At 36.9% G+C, this 18,627-nt stretch overlaps 4 protein-coding genes across 8 annotated transcripts; 2 read left to right on the forward strand and 2 right to left on the reverse strand.

The window, feature by feature from the left end:
• Positions 1–2,480: 2,480 nt before the first annotated feature.
• On the forward strand, positions 2,481–3,104 carry LOC109191381. Its single transcript, XM_019342026.1, has one exon. The coding sequence runs from the start codon at positions 2,481–2,483 to the stop codon at positions 3,102–3,104; it is 624 nt and encodes a 207-aa protein (XP_019197571.1).
• A 1,096-nt stretch (positions 3,105–4,200) lies between these two features.
• Positions 4,201–5,798, reverse strand: LOC109191382 (polyol transporter 5-like). Its single transcript, XM_019342027.1, has 2 exons — positions 5,782–5,798; positions 4,201–5,113 (listed from the first exon to the last, which is right to left on the reverse strand). The coding sequence occupies exons 1-2, from the start codon at positions 5,796–5,798 to the stop codon at positions 4,201–4,203; spliced, it is 930 nt and encodes a 309-aa protein (XP_019197572.1).
• A 2,192-nt stretch (positions 5,799–7,990) lies between these two features.
• LOC109191376 (vesicle-associated protein 2-2-like) lies at positions 7,991–12,468 on the forward strand. Of its 5 annotated transcripts, none has more exons than XM_019342016.1 (9): positions 7,991–8,073; positions 8,335–8,469; positions 9,756–9,826; positions 9,914–9,995; positions 11,001–11,116; positions 11,248–11,415; positions 11,556–11,714; positions 11,937–12,014; positions 12,180–12,468. In XM_019342016.1, the coding sequence occupies exons 2-9, from the start codon at positions 8,421–8,423 to the stop codon at positions 12,294–12,296; spliced, it is 840 nt and encodes a 279-aa protein (XP_019197561.1). In that variant the 5' UTR covers positions 7,991–8,073; positions 8,335–8,420; the 3' UTR covers positions 12,297–12,468. The 5 variants fall into 5 exon arrangements, with proteins under 5 accessions (XP_019197561.1, XP_019197562.1, XP_019197563.1 ...); XM_019342017.1 differs by having other exon boundaries at positions 7,995–8,073; positions 8,344–8,469; XM_019342018.1 differs by having other exon boundaries at positions 7,997–8,073; positions 8,360–8,469.
• Positions 12,469–14,718: 2,250 nt separating this feature from the next.
• LOC109191377 (CRS2-associated factor 1, mitochondrial-like) lies at positions 14,719–17,764 on the reverse strand. The gene is made up of 6 exons (XM_019342021.1): positions 17,691–17,764; positions 16,391–17,066; positions 16,042–16,169; positions 15,612–15,837; positions 15,415–15,542; positions 14,719–15,225 (listed from the first exon to the last, which is right to left on the reverse strand). Exons 2-6 carry the CDS (start codon positions 16,953–16,955, stop codon positions 15,040–15,042), a joined length of 1,233 nt encoding a protein of 410 aa, XP_019197566.1. The 5' UTR covers positions 16,956–17,066; positions 17,691–17,764; the 3' UTR covers positions 14,719–15,039.
• Positions 17,765–18,627: the final 863 nt, after the last annotated feature.

Here is an 18,627-nt window from a genome sequence, read left to right on the forward strand (position 1 = left end):
TTACTCACACTAGATACATATAGATATAACTCATTCATTTCAATCTCATGCAACAACTTCACTTATGCAAGCTTATGCACGTAGCTTCTCAACAACTTCTCTTTTCTCACAAATTGGAAATCAAGTATCATGCAACTAGATAATAATTTTCCAAAATAGATATAGGTTTTTGAAAGATTACTTAGGCTTACTTTAAGCCACTTATTCACTCTAGTTCATGATAGGCTAAACATGCTCTTTTACTATAAAGAATATCTCAAATTCTCCTTGACTATAAGTCAAGCATACAATAAGCTACTTCATGCTTATAACTTTAATACTTAACAATACTTCTTAGCAAACACTTAGCAAATATTGATCATGATCTTTAAACTCAAACTGTAATTCATGAACTTATTCACAGTAAATAGAAATCAAGCTCTATACATTCTATAATCTCATTTTCTTGGCAAAACTCCTCAACAATTCACAGTGGATACTCAGGCATGCTAATTAAGCAAACTTTGGCAAATAATGATCATATTTTTTAATCCAACAATCAAATAATTATCATGCTTCTCATTCAAATGGCTAAACTCAACATTTCAAAATCAATCTTCACTATAAAACAATTACAGTATACTTCAAGCTATTTCACAACACAAACATCTACTGTAAATCACTCATTCCTACTCCAAATTCAATGAAATCAAATTCTACTAGTCTGTCGTAACAGTCCCGAGTGTCCGAGCCTCAAGGGCCCGCGAGTCCCGGTCCGAACAACACGTAGTTGAGCCACAAGGGCCTGGTCACTGCACTGCTTTGGCCTGGCGGGGCTTGTGGCGGGGATTGAGGAGCGCCGCAGCCTGGATCCGCCAAGCGGTGGCCTAGGGCCATGGCTCTAGCTGAGAGCCGTGCCCTAGGGCCGCTCCTCCAAGGGGCATGCCAACAGTCCCTACCTAGGGCCGTTGGCTAGCTCCGTGACTCCATCTGGTGCACACTGTCTATGCACTAGTGGGGTTCTTCTTCATCTGAAATGCAATTTCTAGCAATCCAACACTCCCAAATTCTCAACAACACATCATAGATCAATAATAGATCACTTAATAGCTCAAACACATCAATAATCTAGCATTTCTACACATTTCAACATTTAACTTGACTTCGCAGAGTTTATAAAAAGAGGTGGGAGTCCATGGGTTATACCTTTGTTGTTTCCTCTTCATGTTGGGATTCCTCCTTATTCCCAAATCAGCTACAACCCCCTTCACCACCTATATTCCTCAAACAAACCATACAACAAGCCTTAAGGGCTAAGTTCTCAGAGATGGAAGCTAAGAATCAAAGAAGCTAGAAGATGAATGGATGGATGGTGGAGATGTTTAAACTTACTGTGATTTCTTTGGTTTCTCTTGCAGAGCTTTGAGATGGGGAAGACAAGGTTGGGAATCAAGAGGCAATGGTTGAAAACATTTCATTTTATAGGGCTCTAAACCCTAGGAGAATCCACAATGATTGGTGGAGGGCAAAGTGGTAATTTGGCTTGGCTTCAAAAATATCAGGCATGAGAGAGTGGAGTCTAGTGGTTCACCAAGCTTCATGGACCAAGGTCTAGAATCATAGTTTAAAATAATTTTGGGATCAAAATGCATTTTTCCAAAAATACTTTCTAGACAACCACTTAGTTTAGGTTCCTCAGATTTCTCCCGGTTTCACTCAGATTGACTTTTGGATCAAAAACTTGGTACGCGATGTACCCAAAAATTTAGGATTTTAGATTTAAAATAAGTCTCGGCGTTGAATTTATTTAAAAGTGGCTCAAAATAATTTATTCAAACACCGACTTTATCGCAAAAATTTTTATAGAGTGAAAAATGGCTGTTTTGGAATTTCTTAAAACCGAATTTATAAAATTAAATTTTGGATTGTCACAGGGGCATCCAATGTTTGGAGGGACATCAATGCTGCTATGCTTCTCGTACAACAAGGGATCCGCCATGCGGTGAAAAATGGAGAAGACGTGAGATTCTGGACTGACATTTGGATTATTGACAGACCTCTCCACGAGCAGACCGCTCTGGACGCCGAGGTTGACGAGAGGGCTCGGGTTTCAAATCTTTGGGACGAATCAAGAGGGTGGAGATGGATATATTGACTAACCTCCCACAAGACGTCAAGGGCCGGTTGGCGCTTATGCAACTACGGGACGAAAACGACGAAGGAACCCTCAGGTATGTTCTCTATCCGTTCAGCTTATAACATGATTCATGGAGTGGTATCGAATATGCAGGACCCAACATGGAGCTACTTGTGGAAACTCAAGGTGCCTACAAAAATGAAGACCCTTATATGGACCATTCTTCATGACAAAGTAATGGGAAATGAAGAGGAGAGGCTTCACTATAACAAGTGATTGTGATTTCTGCCCTAGCAATGAAGAAACCATGCACCACATTTTTAGAGATTATAGAAAAGCTAGAGAAGTTTGGGACGAGCTCCAGATGGCGATGGGCAATAGCAACTCCCATCAACGCAACCTTAAAGGTTGGATCACTCGAAGCATCCGCCCCAGTAGCAAAGGAAACGATGGAATTGATAAATCGAGTCTGTTTACAATAGGGATTTGGTGGATCAGGAGATGGCGCAACAACATCATTTTCAGAAAGGAGGAGATGGACCCCAACAGGAAAGGTGCGTGGATCCTTGAAGCTGAGAAGGAGATTAATCGAGCCTTTCGAAGACAGCACGCGATGAACTCTGAAACAGACACGAGGAAGCTTGAGAATCTTTTCTGGAAACCCTCTGCTGACCACGAATGGACTCTCAACGTGGATGCAAGTGTAAAACATACAACCCAGCAATCTAGCTACGAAGGAGTGCTAAGAAGGAAAAACAGTGAGTGGGTGGGCAATTTCTGTGGCAAATCTAGACACGAAGACGTTGCCATTGTCGAAGCCGAAGCCATTGCGAGGGGCCTTGCATGGGCTTGGAAGGCGGGCTTTATAGACGTTAAGATTCAATCCGACGTTGAGAGAGTCATCAACTGGATATCCGGCGGTATGGAGCTGAGGGGACCCATTTGTGAGCACATTGATGAGATCGAACGATGGCTTCAAAGAAACTAGAGGGTGTCTGATCTCTACGCAGCATCATCCGAGAACAAAATGCAAGTGTGGATGCCTTATCTTCTTGGGGCGTGTTTATGGACAGGACATGGAGAGACATTCCCAACTGTCCTTCTGGAATGGAAGAGCTCATCGTGAATGATAGCTTGCGTGTGTCCTGGTTGCACAGAGAAAGTAGTTAGTTTACCCCGGGGTCCCCCATCCTCTTTGATCCAAAAATAAAAATAAAATAAAATGTTAGATTGTATTGTATATTTTGTGTTAAACTTTTGTATTTTAATATAAGTTTTTGATAAATATTACAAAATATGTTTAAATTTTTATATTTTCAATTAATCCAATTATATATGCAAAAAAAAAAAGGTTAATTTAATTTATAGATAAGACTCCTCCATCACGTGGAAGGCATCCTCTACTATGTATCACTTCATGCACTAGCATTTGTATTACTAACTAATCATACATCTTGGACCTTCTCAATATGACTAGGTTGTCGATCCTCTTTCACTAATACAATCAATACATTATCACCTTCTAATCTCTTACTTTGTAGTATGATTTCAAACTCATATCCTTAGTCTAATTTACTATATCCATCATATTTTGTAAAATTACAAATATAATAGGAAAAATTGTTAACTTCATTCTCTAAAAGTAGCGCTTCATTTAGGTTCCCTAACTCAACAATATAGTGCAATTAGGTCCTAATACTATATATGCAATAAGTTACTATTGATGTGATGTTGTTTGGGCTATATACTTGTTTAAAATGTGGCAATGACTTTTTTGATAAATTAAACAACTTTGAATGAACAACTAATATTAAAATTAAAATACCAAGCAAAGACATGTTGTCCCCATATGGGATTTTAATTTTAAGAGTTAATTCCACTTTTGGTCCTACATTTATTGGGCATTGGACATATTTTAACCGGTTTAATTAATTTACCCACATTGAACCTAGACTTTTCTAAAGGTGGACAATTTAGGTCCATCATTACATTAGCTGTTAGATAGCCGTGAAGTCGAAGGGCATTTACGTCCTTTCAAGTGTTAGTCTTCCACAGCCTTCATTTGTTGACTTTTATTTCAAGAATTAACAAATGTGCAGGATGCCGGCCAACAGAATGTGCAGGATTTTCGGGGTCGGATGGACGAAAAGCTCCTTCCAAACCCCCTTGCCGCCGCTCATCTCCTTCTTGATTTCCACCACGTCGTCTTTGCAGTCCGTCGGAATGCCCGCCGCTTCTTTAATATCCGCTAATCTCTGTTGGGATTCTTCCCAGGAATCAGAAGTTTTGTCCAAAACTTTCTTGGCGTCTCGGAGGCGGCCCTGCATCACCAGCCACCGCGGCGACTCCGGCATGGAGAGAACGCCGACCGCTAATATGGCTGCCGGAACTAAACCTACTCCCAACATCAATCGCCATCCCAAGTGTAATGGAAGCCTTGCAAAAGAGTAATTTGCAACGAATCCAAGTAAAACACCAAAATTGATGAATACTTCAGGGAAGGAAGTGAGGAAGCCGCGGATGGAGGCGGGCGCCACCTCGGCGGTGTACACCGGAGCGATCATCAGGGCGTATCCGACGCCAATTCCGGCGACAAAGCGACCCACCATAAGGAAAGAGAAGCCGGTGGCGAAGCCCATCAAGAGTGCGCCGACGAAGAAAATGCCACCCGCCAAGACGATGGTGTAGCGGCGGCCAATCCAGTCGGAGGTCCGCCCCGCCAAGGCGGATCCGACGAGCGAGTAGATGTTGATAGTTCCGATGAGGAGCTCCACCTGCACGTCGGAGACGTCCAGATCCTTCTTTATATAAATTGATGCTCCACTCATCACTCCTATGTCATAGCCAAGTAAAACGGAAGTCATGGAGGCCAACATGGAGCAGGCTAAGGCATATTTGTTCCGTTTTGGTTTCTTGGGAGGGTCTTCGTGGACCGCCGCAAGGAGTGGTGGACTGGCCAGAGAACATGAAGAAGAAATAAAAGTCAACAAATGAAGGCTGTGGAAGACTAACACTTGAAAGGACGTAAATGCCCTTCGACTTCACGGCTATCTAACAACTAATGTAACGATGGACCTAAATTGTCTACCTTTAAAAAAGTCTGGGTTCAATGTAGATAAATTAATTAAACCGGTCAAAATATGTCCAATGCCCAATAAATGTAGGACCAAAAGTGAAATTAACTCTAATTTTAATTAATTTTTAGATTACGTTTATCCATGTCACGCTCTTTTACTTTTAAAGTTGTCTACTTCCTCAAATCATATTAATAGTAACTAGTTGAATATGTAATTTCATAATTCAACTATACTTTTGCATGTTCATTATTTAGATTACCTAACTAGACTTTTTGTAATATAATATAATATATTTTTTTATTTTCATGTGTGAAATTTATAAAATGGCGTAATTCACAAATTTTGGAAGAAAAAAAAAAAAAAACTTGTTAAAATATGCGGACACACATATATGCACTTGATTATTTGATATTGTGACACCCAATAGGCTATAAAATAATTGATTTTGAATGCATATGTTGCATGGCATTCTTGTAGTAGTAGTTTTAGTTGATCTGAGCAGATAGAATGTTCCTTTCAATGTGTTGGTTGAGTTTGTGGCTCATGTTTCTTGTCAGACTGCACCCTGCTGGTTAAGCAACACCTAACTCATAAGGCATCGCCATTTTTTTAATATTAAATTTGTGATAAGAAAAACTCACAATTACTATTTGATAGTTTATACTGAATAAATTTTATTTTGTAACTTTAACCGATAAAGGGTTACACAAAGATAACCTAAATTGTTCATATAGCTAACCAGTTCAAATTAAACTTAAAAAATTAATAGACGATCCTATTAAAAAAAAAAAATTTGAACCTTTATAATTACGTACAAATCAATACTTCCAAAGATAATAGGAATTGGAATCCGTCCAACATACACGTCTGCACAATTATTCATAGAACAAAATTGCAACAGTTAATTAGTCAAGTGTTTCAAAAGTGCATTGCCACCCTCATACCAATTACTCAAGTAGATGAAGTATAATATTTATATTAAAAAGTCATGAGTTTGATTCTTACCTTTCTAATAAGTAATAATATTTATCTCTCTTTGTGTGGTTTACGGTGCATTAATTTCTCTTGTTACTCAAAAAAAATTAAATAGAACTATCAAAATAGGCTTAACTCGGGCTAGTCCATCACCCGCCAAAAGGGCAAGACGTACTCTAGTGAGCTTTTTAGCCCGGCCCCACCTAACCCACAGACTAGACGGGGTGGGCTGATAGGCGAGGCGCGCTTTGGCGGACTCGTCCCGGTGGCCCATTTTGAGCGGTGGTGGCAATGGCGATGGTGGTAGTGAGGTGGCGGTGGTGGTATGGTAGTGATGGTGGTGGTGGTAGTGATAGTGATAGTGGTGGTGGTGTAAAAGTTGAAAAATAACTTTTTAAAAAAAAATGAAAAGTTATTTTCTTCCAAAACAAACATATTTTTCAAAGTCAACGGAAAATGATTTCTGTTAACTTATTTTTCCAGGCACATCAAAACATCGGAAACCTAAAAAATGATTTCCAAGTTTCCAAAACACACCCTTAATTTGAGATAACCTTATTTTGGTATTGTGTTTAAATTTTTTTTGAAAGTATAAAAAAGAATACGGATTTAGAATTATTTAGTAATTAGCGATGTTGTAACGTTACGGCAAATCGACGCTATATTTACAGCGCGTTTGGTTCACGGAATGAATTTGGAGGAAATAGGAATGCTATTCCACATGGAATGGAATAGGTAAGGAATAGAATAGGAATTGTATTCTGTTGTTTGGTTGGCTGAAGGAATAGATTTTAGTAATTGTATTCCAGTGTTTGGTTGGTTAAAGGAATAAAAATGGAATAGGTTTTAAAGACATAAATACCCTTATACAAAATAATAATAATAATAATAATAATAATAATAATAATAATAATAATAAATATGATTATGTTATACTGAATGTTATATATATATATATATATATATATATATATATATATATATATATATATATATATATATGCATGTGTGTGAGAGAGAATAACAATAACAATAATAATAATAATTATTATTATTATTATTATTATTATTATTATTATACAAATACATATTTATTTTTATATTTATTTTCTCACTTATCCCATATCGGTTGGAGAAGTAAGAAATGGAGCCTTGAGGCTCCTATAAAAGGAACCTCAAGGCTCCATAATTTCAATTGCAATGCTCATCCGCTAGGCAAGCTTGCAATGCCCATCCGCTAAGCATGCAGATGAGCAGACTACTTAATTTAGGAGCTAAGGCTCCATAATTAAGGAGTCTTATACAGTTAATTTATATATATATATATATATATATATATATATATATATATATATATATATATATATATATATATATACACACACACACACACAAATAATTTATTTAAATATATATATATATATATTTATTGATAAATTGATGGATAAAAATTATAATTAATTAAATATATACATTTATATAATACATTATATTTATTAAATAAATATAAATATTATATAATGTGTAAAGGGTATTTTTGGTATTTGTGATATAAAAGCTATTCCCAAGGGCATGGGAATAGCTAATACCAAGGCCCCCTAGGAATGACTATTCCCCTTGCGAAGGTAATAGCCCATTCCTAGGTATGCTATTCCCATGACAAATTGATCCAACCAAACGATGGAATAGGTCTATTCCAAGGAATGTTATTCCATTCCTGACCTATTCCATGAACCAAACATGCCATTATAGTATACGATTCGGTTGGAAAATGGACGTTTAAAGGGCATTATTATTTGCAGTTTTCCACCGCCCTGTTTGAAAAGGAAGTACACTAAATACGCCCCTCTGTCTCTCTCGGTTTCGTCCCCAATCAAGCAAGAATCGCCGTTGATTTCAGCTCCTGTAAGCTCTCTTTCTCTCACTCTCTCTTCGATACGCTGTCGTTTTAGCGTATTACCGCTGCTCTCATACGATTTTTCATGCTTCTTTTCTCAAAAATTTCCAACTGAAGTTTCTGGAGTAGTAATTAAGCAAGTTTAATCACATATATGTTTTTCTTTTTGCTGCCTTGATTCTCAGTTTTTCCTTAAATTTTTTGTTCTTATATTCTCACAAGAATGAATGGAAGCTCCTGATCTTTTTCAATGGTTGTACTGATTTCAGTTCGTATAGGTATTTGGTCTGTCAGTTTTGCAGTTACAGTGATCTACTATTGCAGTTGAATTGGGGGAGAAGAGAGAGAAGTAGAAATGCATTTTGAGCTGGTGGATATACAGCCTCGGGAAATCACATTCACATGTAAGCTTCCATTTTTTAGATCAATTTTTTTTTTTTTTTTGAGAATTTTGTGGAATGCTGCTACTAGATGAAATATGACATTTTTGGTAGAGTGATTATGATATGAATTATGAATTTATGATTGTGGTGGTGTTTGATAAAGATATGTAACGCTACTGTGTGCCCTGGTGCATGGTGCTCTATGGTAATTGGTTATGACCTTTGCTATGGATAAATTATGATTCGCTTTTGATTTTTTAGGTACAAAAGAACACTGGACATGTTGCAAAAGTTTAGAAGCATGGGCACTTCTCAAAGAAGCCAGACATATTCTATGGCACCCCCTTTTTAAAGCTTTTTGTTGTCTAATTATTTTATTTAAAAAATTAGCTGGACATGAAATTGAGATTTAAACTCATTTATTAGTCAATTACTCATTAAAGGCCCAAAAGCTAGGATTTTTTTTTTATTTGGGTTTTCTTGCTTATTCTTTGTTATATTCTTTGTTATAGTACTTTTTTTTTTAATGTTACTGGCTCTATTACATTGTACCAATAACGTCTCCACTGAGGCTCGAACTCACAACCTTCCAAATGAAAGTCCAACTCAGGTACCATTAGACCACATAGTCCTGGTATTCTTGCAAATTATTGTGTGGACCATGAATACAAAGTGCATTTTTAATATATTAAAATTATATTATTTTTGTAGTGAATGTACATTATTTAATAGTATATAAAATAATGTATTTTCAATACTTAATAATGTATTTTTAGTATATTAAAAATGTATTTTTTTATTTATGGTCCACACATTTGTATGGACCATGGTCCATGTAATAATGTTTGGTAATTTCTTCAACTGAATTTCTGTTGTATAACAACACCAACATCATCAATAATAAGTGCATAGTCTATTTGAGCTTTCTTAAACCTGCTTAGGTTAATGGTTACTTGGTTTTTTCCATGGTGTGTATGCATATTTTTCCTAAATTTACAGGCACACATATTTTTGTTAAAGAAATAGCACCAAAGTATTTAGTTGGTGTATGAGCCGATGCAAATGAGGTGGTTCAGTGTTTAGCCTAATGATAAGCTCAGATATTTGACCCGTTTAGAATCCCATCTCATCCCATTCCCTTACAAGTTACAAGTACCAAAAGAGGGGGGAAAAGACACATGACAACGTTTTTATATTTTATGAACATTCTTAGTAGCTTCTGCACTTGCTTATGTGCCTTTATTACTCTTGATTTTACAACATATGTGGAATCATGAACTTATAGCTGTTTAATTGGCTTTCTACAGTTGAACCGAGGAAGCAAAGCTCATGTACCATCCATTTATTCAATAAGACCGATAAACATGTTGCCTTTAAGGTAAATAGATTATTGCTAATCAACAAGCATTAGCTTACAATTTTCTGTTCTTGTTTTTTCATAACATCATCACTGATTATTTGCCAGGTCAAGACCACTAATCCAAAGAAATATTGTGTCCGACCAAACACAGGAGTTATTAGTTCAAAGTCATTATGCGAATTTAAGAGTAACTTCTTTGCACCTTCAACTTACTACCTTGTTGGTTGTGACACTTTATGTCTGGTAAACAAAGAATTGCAAATTCGGTTCATATTATATCTTGTTAGTTGTGATCCTTACAGGTCTTAGGGGCCCTTGTATTTGTGTGTGTTTTTCTTTTAGGCACAGTCTCATTAAATTATTTTTACAAAAGCATGCAAAGTGACTTAGCTGGTCAGAATACTGATCATCCGCCAGCATGTACTGCTTAGTGAGTATGCAGTAACTAGAGCATGTAGATTTAACTTCTTCCGATTGTATTATTCTTTAGTTGTTCATTTTTGAATTTTGATAATGGAGCTATAATAGATTTAGGCCTTCTGGTAATGTGCTTACATTGTAGTGGGGTTTTGTAGTTTTACTTTCAGTAGCAGAATATAGTAGAGCAAAACCGATCCAGGATTAGATACATTGGCAATGAAAAGTAGTTAAGAAAAAATGTTATAATGTTTAGTTTTTGTTTTAATTTGGGCTTTGTATAAATTTGAAGATGCACATCCTTAATCTTGGTAAATGTATTGATTTTTAACGAAGAGCTAACCAACTCAAGTTTTTTATTTGAGCAACTTGAGCCTTAACATAAAGTTCACTTCTCCTTTAGATGTCACATACAACGCTATTTATGATAGCAATAAAACTACTACTTCAGGAAGCACCATTAAACATGCATGGCTTTTGTTACTGGAGTAGTAGACTTGTAATAATCAATTTTTCCTTTATCTTCTGTAATTGATGATCTGCAAACTAGTTTACTGCTTACATGAAATGGATTACCTCTACCATTTGATTAGATCTGCTTCTTCTAAACATTATGTGTGCACACTAATGTTTACAATTTAAAATGGTGAGCACAACCATTGTTGTGAAAATTGCTATTTCTAGTAAGAAATAATTGGCCACTCTGATTGTTATGAGTAAGTTATTTTCGTACTTAGTCCTGCACTAATGAATTTCAGAAATACTGTTTATCTAGTAACTATGCAAGCACAGCGGGAACCTCCTCCCGATATGGTATGCAAGGACAAGTTCTTAGTTCAGAGTAAAGTTGTTCCAGAGGAGACATCTGATAAAGATATTACCTCAGAGACAGTATGTATACCATAGTTATTATATCTCTTATATTTGTCGGCGTTCTTAGTTAAATACATAGTTTTGCTCTGAATTTTATGAGCAATTATTGGTTTTTTTTTATTCATGTTTCTCAATATTTACATATTTAGTTTTCTAAAGACGATGGCGAATATGTCCAAGAGAACAAGCTAAGGGTAATTCTTGTAGATCCACCCGACTCACCTGACCTATCACCAATAAATGGAGCACAGAGTCATCCACCAAAATGTTTAGAAGATCTTTCTGGTGGTGAAGAAACCCAAATTCCACAACAAAAGGTAAGTAACTTTTCTATAGCTAGAATGTATTGGAATCAGATATCTATGATGGAATCCATTGTTAAATCTGTGACTTGAGAGCCTAATTATCTATCTGTTTTCTCAGTCGTGCTGCTTGAAACCTTCCATTTTTTTTTCAGCCAGCTGAGGAGGAGTTTAAACAGGAAAATAAAGAGGATCCAGTGAAAACAAAAGATGTAGAGATTGAAACTGCAAAGGATGTAGAAAAGGTGGAATTTGTTGATGAGATCAATACAATGAAGTCAAAGTTGAATGCACTAGAGCTTAAACTAAGCGAGGTTAGAATTCTTCTTGCCTTGTTAATGTTAATTCCTTTCTATGTGTTGTATTGCGTGGGATCTTATAGAATTTCTTTGAATCGGCAAGTTCTTCCTGTACAGTAGGTCTTACACCTCCTGATATGATTATATTTTTGAAAAGTGGGTGCATTTGTCGCTTACCCACTTTAACATGTTACTCACTCTTGTTATGTATTAAGGGATTCTAGTTTTAAAATGTAGGCTGAAGCAACCATTTCAAGGCTGACACAGGAGACGAGGGGGTCTGCTCAAGAGAAAGAAAGCTTACAAAGAGAACTGGTAATCCTATAAAATCCAATCTCTGATGCTTTATAGTCCTCAACTTTTTCTTTTTTTTGTCTTTCTCCGTCCGTCTTACCGTCTGGACCCACCCGACTAATCAAATCCTCGTTCTTGCAACATGTTTCCTTGTGCACGGTTTTGACCATTTTCTGGGATTTGCAGGCGCGATTGAGAAGTAGGAAAGGCGTGAGGAAAGTGCAAGTTGGATTTCCATTGCTGTATGTGGTTATGGTTGCTCTCATAAGTCTTGCACTTGGATACATGTTTCACCGCCAGTAGAAGTAGTTCCCATATGTAGCTGGAGTAGCAGCAGCAGAGAAGTTATAAATAAATATTTTTACATGGAGTGACTGTATATTAATATTGATACTAATATTAATGTGTAAATACTCTACTAAACCTTAGCACACTGTATTGCTTAGGGAAAATTATTATTAGGTACATGATAGCATGCATAAGTGTACCATGCTAATAATGTTCCGATGCTCTGTTGGAAATCCGACATTTTGTCATACAATAAAAATAAATAAAAAATAAAAAAAATAAAAAAAAAAAGACTATATTTTATATAGGGCATTCTTTTTTTTTTTTTTTGTTAAACCACGAGGTGTCCTGTTTTCTGACTTGGACCCTATTTGATAAAATATTTAATTTATCAGTGTCCTGTTTTTTGATTTTATCAGACTATGACCCTATTTGATAAAATATTTAATTTATCGGTGTCCTGTTTTCTGACTTTATCAGACTATGATCCTATTTGATAAAATATTTAATTTATCAGTCAATTTTGACCTATTTGACCACTATTAGCTCTTTGACTTATTTAAAAAATCAATATAAATGTTTAATTAATTAACTTTTTGTAATTCAAAAATGTTAAAATTCAAAAAGCTACTAATAGGGTTAATTATTTGGGCTTTACACCCATACGTAGGTCGATCATGGATTTCCAGAACGAGGTGGGTCTGAACTGATCATCGAGGGTCTATTCAGTAGGCCTTCTCAACCCCACTGCCCACCAAGCTTCACCAAAGGGATTTGGGAAGGACTCCGAGACCTCGGCCAAATCCAACCTATCTAGGTCGAGCCGACCATCAAGCACCTTGTAGCAAAGCGAAGTGCTCAAAAGAATCTTGACACACAGCCAAGGCCCCATGGGCCGCAACCTGGGCCCGTGCATGGAGTCCATTTGCTCAGCATGTCATCAACCCAGAATTTGTTTCCTAACTGTTAAGGAATATATATTTGATATATAGAATCTCTATATATTAGGCAGTTTAGGGTTTTAGGTAGGTAAGACATATGGAAACTTGTTTCCTATTCGTAGTTTTCTAGTACCTATTTATAGGGCTTTGTATTTTCTATTCCTATGAGAGTTTGATATAATATATGACAGCACATTAGAAACTCTCTCTCTTTTCACTTTCGTAACATGGTATCAGAGCCTTTACGATAATTTTTTTTTCCGCTCCGTTGTCGTCACGTTTTGACTAGCGCGTGAGGCTCCTCCAACGATTAAAAAATGTTTTGGTCAACTTGTCCTGGGTCGCCTAAGTCTGTTTGTCTTGATTTTGGACTTAGTTTGGACCATTGCCTTTTGTTCTACGGTCAGTTTGTCTCGGTGCTGTCTCGTTTTGTGTATTGGTGTTGTCTTGTTTTGGTCCTATCTTGTTTTGTTGCTGCCTCGATTTGGTGTTATCTCTCTTTCGTTTTGATGTTGTCTCTCCTTTTTGATGCTCGTTGATTGGAGCATGCTTCCCTTTTGTTAGTCTAAGATACTTCCCTTTTGCTAGTAAAGAATTTGTGTCCTCCAGTTTGGAGTTTGTCTTCTTTACTTTGTGTGTCCAAGCTTGTTCGGTCCACTTTTGGTTCACCCGGAGTTGCGGTATTGGTGGAGTCCAAGCTTCTGGTTCAGGGGAGGGTTCAATCCTAAGCTTGTTCGGTCCACCACGTTGAGTTCACCCAACTGTCCGTAGGTATTGGTGGCGTTCACAGCTTTCGTTTCAGGGGGAGTATCCAATTTCAAGCTTGTTCGGTCACTTTGTGTTCACCCATTGTTCGTGGGATTCGTGGCGTTCGAAGCTTTCGTTGGAGGGGGAGTATGAGTATCCAATCTCAAGCTTGTTCGGTCTTCGGTCAAAGGAGTGTCCTAAATGGACTTGAGTCATTAGTTATTTAGTTATTTTGGGTTATCACTCATTTGTGTAACAAGTTGGGCATTATTAAAATATATGCTCCAACTTGAGGGGGAGTGTTAAGAAATATATATTTGATATATAGAATCTCTATATATTAGGCAGTTTAGGATTTTAGGTAGGTAGGACATATGGAAACTTGTTTCCTATTCGTAGTTTTCTAGTACCTATTTATAGGGCTTTGTATTTTCTATTCCTATGAGAGTTTGATATACTATATGACAACACATTAGAAACTCTCTTTCTTCACTTTCGTAACACTAACGACCGCTATAAATACGCATTAATTACTGTCAGAATGGACACTATTTCTACTCTATAGTTTTTAACTCGGAGACCTCTGACCCACTGTCACGTAAACTGTACTATATCCCTTAAACCAACAAGCAAATCAGGTTCAAGAACCGAACCCGGAACTGACTTGGGATTATAGTCTGTATACGATACGCTCCGTATTTACTACATCAGCTATCCAAAACAATTTTTTCAATTAATATCATTTTCTACAATCAACTAATGTTATCAACTAATCATACCCTCTAACAGCTATCAGCTAACCGTCATTTAGCTACCAAACAAAGCCAATATCCCCTTTCCTTTCAAGTGACCAAGTTGTCTGATTTCGTCAATGTATTACTCCATGCATCGTAGGCCCAGCCAAATCACAATTTTGTTCCCGACCAACCAACCTCCAACAACATTGGCAATGACAACCATCCACCACTCAAAAATTGGCCAAAGGAGTCCCACAACCTTAACAATTTTGACAATCTCAAAAATTGTTAATCCGCAGACACAGCACCATTTACAAACAATTACTCCTCCCCTCAACAAAACTCAATCTCGCCCCGAGTCTCATTTTCTTCTGGAAAATTACCCAAAGTATCGTTTGGATCGTCAAATATTTCCCTATCCGGGAGCAAAAATCCATCATCTTTAGGTTTATAGTGTTTTCCCCTCCATATCACAATCTGCTCCTTCTCAAATGTTACCAGGATACAAGGAACCAGTTCCTGCATTCAATCACACAATTCTATCGAATTTTAGAAACATGAATTTCCATTTTATTTACAAGTGTAAATATGCATTATCGTCAATGTTAATATGTTAGCCACCCAATTCACGTCAATCCTAAATAAATATATTCATAGTAACAAGAAATTACATCCAATATAGACCGACAAATTAATCTAGAGTCTTACCCTCAGTTTGCAGCCGATTTTCTTGTAATCGCTCCTTGGAAGTCCTTTACAATCTATCCTAACCAACTCCTCTGTCAGAAAAGCATCCCGAACCATGGGTACAAGACTAGCATAATAGCCATTCTTAGCTGCATTACGCCCTACATGTTAGATACAAACTCAATAGCCTCTCTCGAGAATGAAAAGATAAAACTTACCGAGTTTTGTTAAAGCGGGAACAGCTAATCCTCTTTTTCTCATTTCCTTGGTTTCCTCGATGCTCAAGCCATCAATAGTAGTTTTTATAAGCCTTGGATAAACGGGTTCATGAGGTTTCCATAACATTAATGGAATCACCGGCCTCTTCTTCCCATCATAATTCCTCCCTCTGTATAGCACAATCGAACCACCATGTCTCTGGATGATCTTACCAAACGTCTTATCCTGGAGGATGCAAAATAAAGCGCCTTCACTAATAGTAAACACCAAAAGAACACGACAAAACCTTCTTACAAGCATTTTGCAGTTGACCATGAAAAACAAATAAATAAAGGCTGCCATTTTCAAGTATCTTACTGATGAATACTGCGAATGGCGAAGAAGCTAAGTTTAGATGAGGCTCGGGAGGATGAGAAAGAAAGACGATACCTCCAATTGAGAGCACACATTCTTCATATTAACAGTGGGCACTCCCATACACTTTATTCTGACAGCCTCGGAGTGTTTCCAGTGATTATGAATATCGTTCAACATGTTGTGTGTTAATCCATCTCTACCTACAAACAGAGGCCGATATAAACTCAATTCGGCAACTCATTCAAATATAGAAGTTTTGGTGCCCTAATTGTAGTCCTTCCCCAAACCATTCAATCATTCATGGAATTTAGTTGCAGTTCACTATATTCATGTAACAACACATTAATGATTAATATTGTATCATTTCTGCATTCTCAACTTAATTAATATTGATCATAATTAATTGAAAAAGAAGGAATACCTAAATTGATTTGTCTCTTAGTTCTGTGCCTCTGACACCTCTCAACCAGAGCTTTCCTCTCTGCATTGGACAATGGCTCTCCTTGAATTTTGTGTCTCATCGCCCTCCTCTCTTCCTCCAGCTTTGTCTCATCTTGGGGCGATCCGTGTTTGGGATCAACCGCGGGGGCACATACGCCGGTCCATACCCTCTCCAACCGGCCCGGCCCGAAAGGGGAGTATTTAGGCTCGCGAAGACCAATAGGGCGCACGGTAGGACTGGTTTCGGTGTAACTGAAGCGGAAGTCGAACGGCAAGGTAGACGCCGGCGGTTGGTGGGCGTCCCTGTGGAGAGAGGAGGGTGGGCGGTAGCGGGGCTTGGGGTTGGGCTTCTTTTGGGGCGGTGGGTCCCCCGTGGGGGGTTTAAGGGAGGATGGAGGCACGAAGGAGTATTTGGTGCGCAGTTTGGAAGAAGAGGAGGCAGCAGCGACGTCGGCGGTGGAGAGGAAGTGGCGACCGGAAGAAGACAGTGGGAGTGGGAGGAGGAGGAGGAGGAAGAGCTTTTTCTTGCCGCCGACAAAGATCATTTGTTTCTTGTGGAAAAGTTCTAACTTCTGAAAATCTGATATGAATGAATGATTCTTGTTTTGCTTAGACGCCCATAATATGAACTACGATTAGCGTTTCAAAATACCTACCTATTCTTATTACATAAGAGGACATTAAAATCGCAAATTATGCTGTGCAACCGCTTTTGGTTAAAAAAGGCGCGTCTCATTTAAAGAAGAAATCAGGTTCGATTCTCGGCAATAGCATAACTATATATCCATAAATTCATAATTATATATCCACAGTGAATGTATGAAGTAAAAATCCACAGTGAATGAATGAAGTAAATATCTACAATGAATGAATTAAATATCCACAATGAATGAACTAAATATCCATAAATTCATAACTATATATCCATAGTGAATGAATGAAGTAAATATCTACAATGAATGAACTAAATATCCACAATGAATGAACTAAATATCCATAAATTTATAACTATATATCCATAGTGAATGAATGAAGTAAATATTTTCAATGAATGAACTAAATATCCATAAATTCATAACTATATATCCACAAATTCATAACTATATATCCAGAAATTCATAACTATATATCCACAATAATACTATTGTCGAGAATTGGACCTAAATTTTTTTTTAAATGGGACGCGCGTTTTTAGTCAAAACGACGTCGTTTTGCATCGTATGCACCATGCGCATGGTGCATTCGGTTGCACAGCATAACTATTTCATTAAAATACCTACCTATAACCTATTCTTATTACATAATAATGTTTGGATTAAAATTATCAGTTCACAGAAGCGAAATCTCTCAGCTCAACTCAACCCAATGGCAATTGTTATATTGTAGATTTGTAACTTGTAAGACAGCAATTATACCATAGACTCAGGTTTACTTTACAAGATGAACTCGAATTCATAATACACAATTAAATTAAGAGTAATATTACATGTACTCCCACATTCTATTCCATTTTCTACTCCATGCTTACATGTCACTTTTTTATTCAGTCAATACAATGTGGGCCACATTTTTTATTGCTTTATTTTCATCCTCCTCCAATAAAATGAAGACACGTGACGGGAGTTTTACTCCCTTGGAGTACATATATACCATCAAAGCTCGTGCACACAATAACATACTTACATGCACACTGGCCATACTACCAACAATATCTGGGATTAGGTCGTGCACACATTAACATACTTACATGCACACAGTTTGTATTTAAAGGGAGTTTCTATTTGAAAATAATCCTATATATATATTTTCCTTAAATTAATTTCTAAAATGGTTCTGGCCTTTTCTTAAATTAGTTCTTTAATTTTTAATTTCTCCAAAGTGATTCCATGTTGTATATTTGAAAGAGGTTGACCTCCCTGCTTCTCTCCTAAGTTAGTGTTAAAATGAAGGATAAAACTGGAAATTTAAATTTTGCATTCCAATTTAAAGCAATCTGTAATTCCTTTCAGCAGTCTGCGCAAATATTTCTTTAAATTGAGTTTTTATTTTCATAAATCTACAATCAAAATGTGGATAATCAACTAGAAGGCCAAAAAAGTTCATTTTCAACTTTATCTACAAACTTCTCAAGGCAAAAATTTCTCACCTTCTAGTTGATTATCTCACATTTTGATTGCAATTTAGGAGAGTAAAAAAGAAATATGTGCACAGATTGCT

Source organism: Ipomoea nil, unplaced genomic scaffold, assembly GCF_001879475.1.
Source record: "Ipomoea nil cultivar Tokyo-kokei standard unplaced genomic scaffold, Asagao_1.1 scaffold1622, whole genome shotgun sequence".
NCBI lineage: Eukaryota > Viridiplantae > Streptophyta > Magnoliopsida > Solanales > Convolvulaceae > Ipomoea > Ipomoea nil.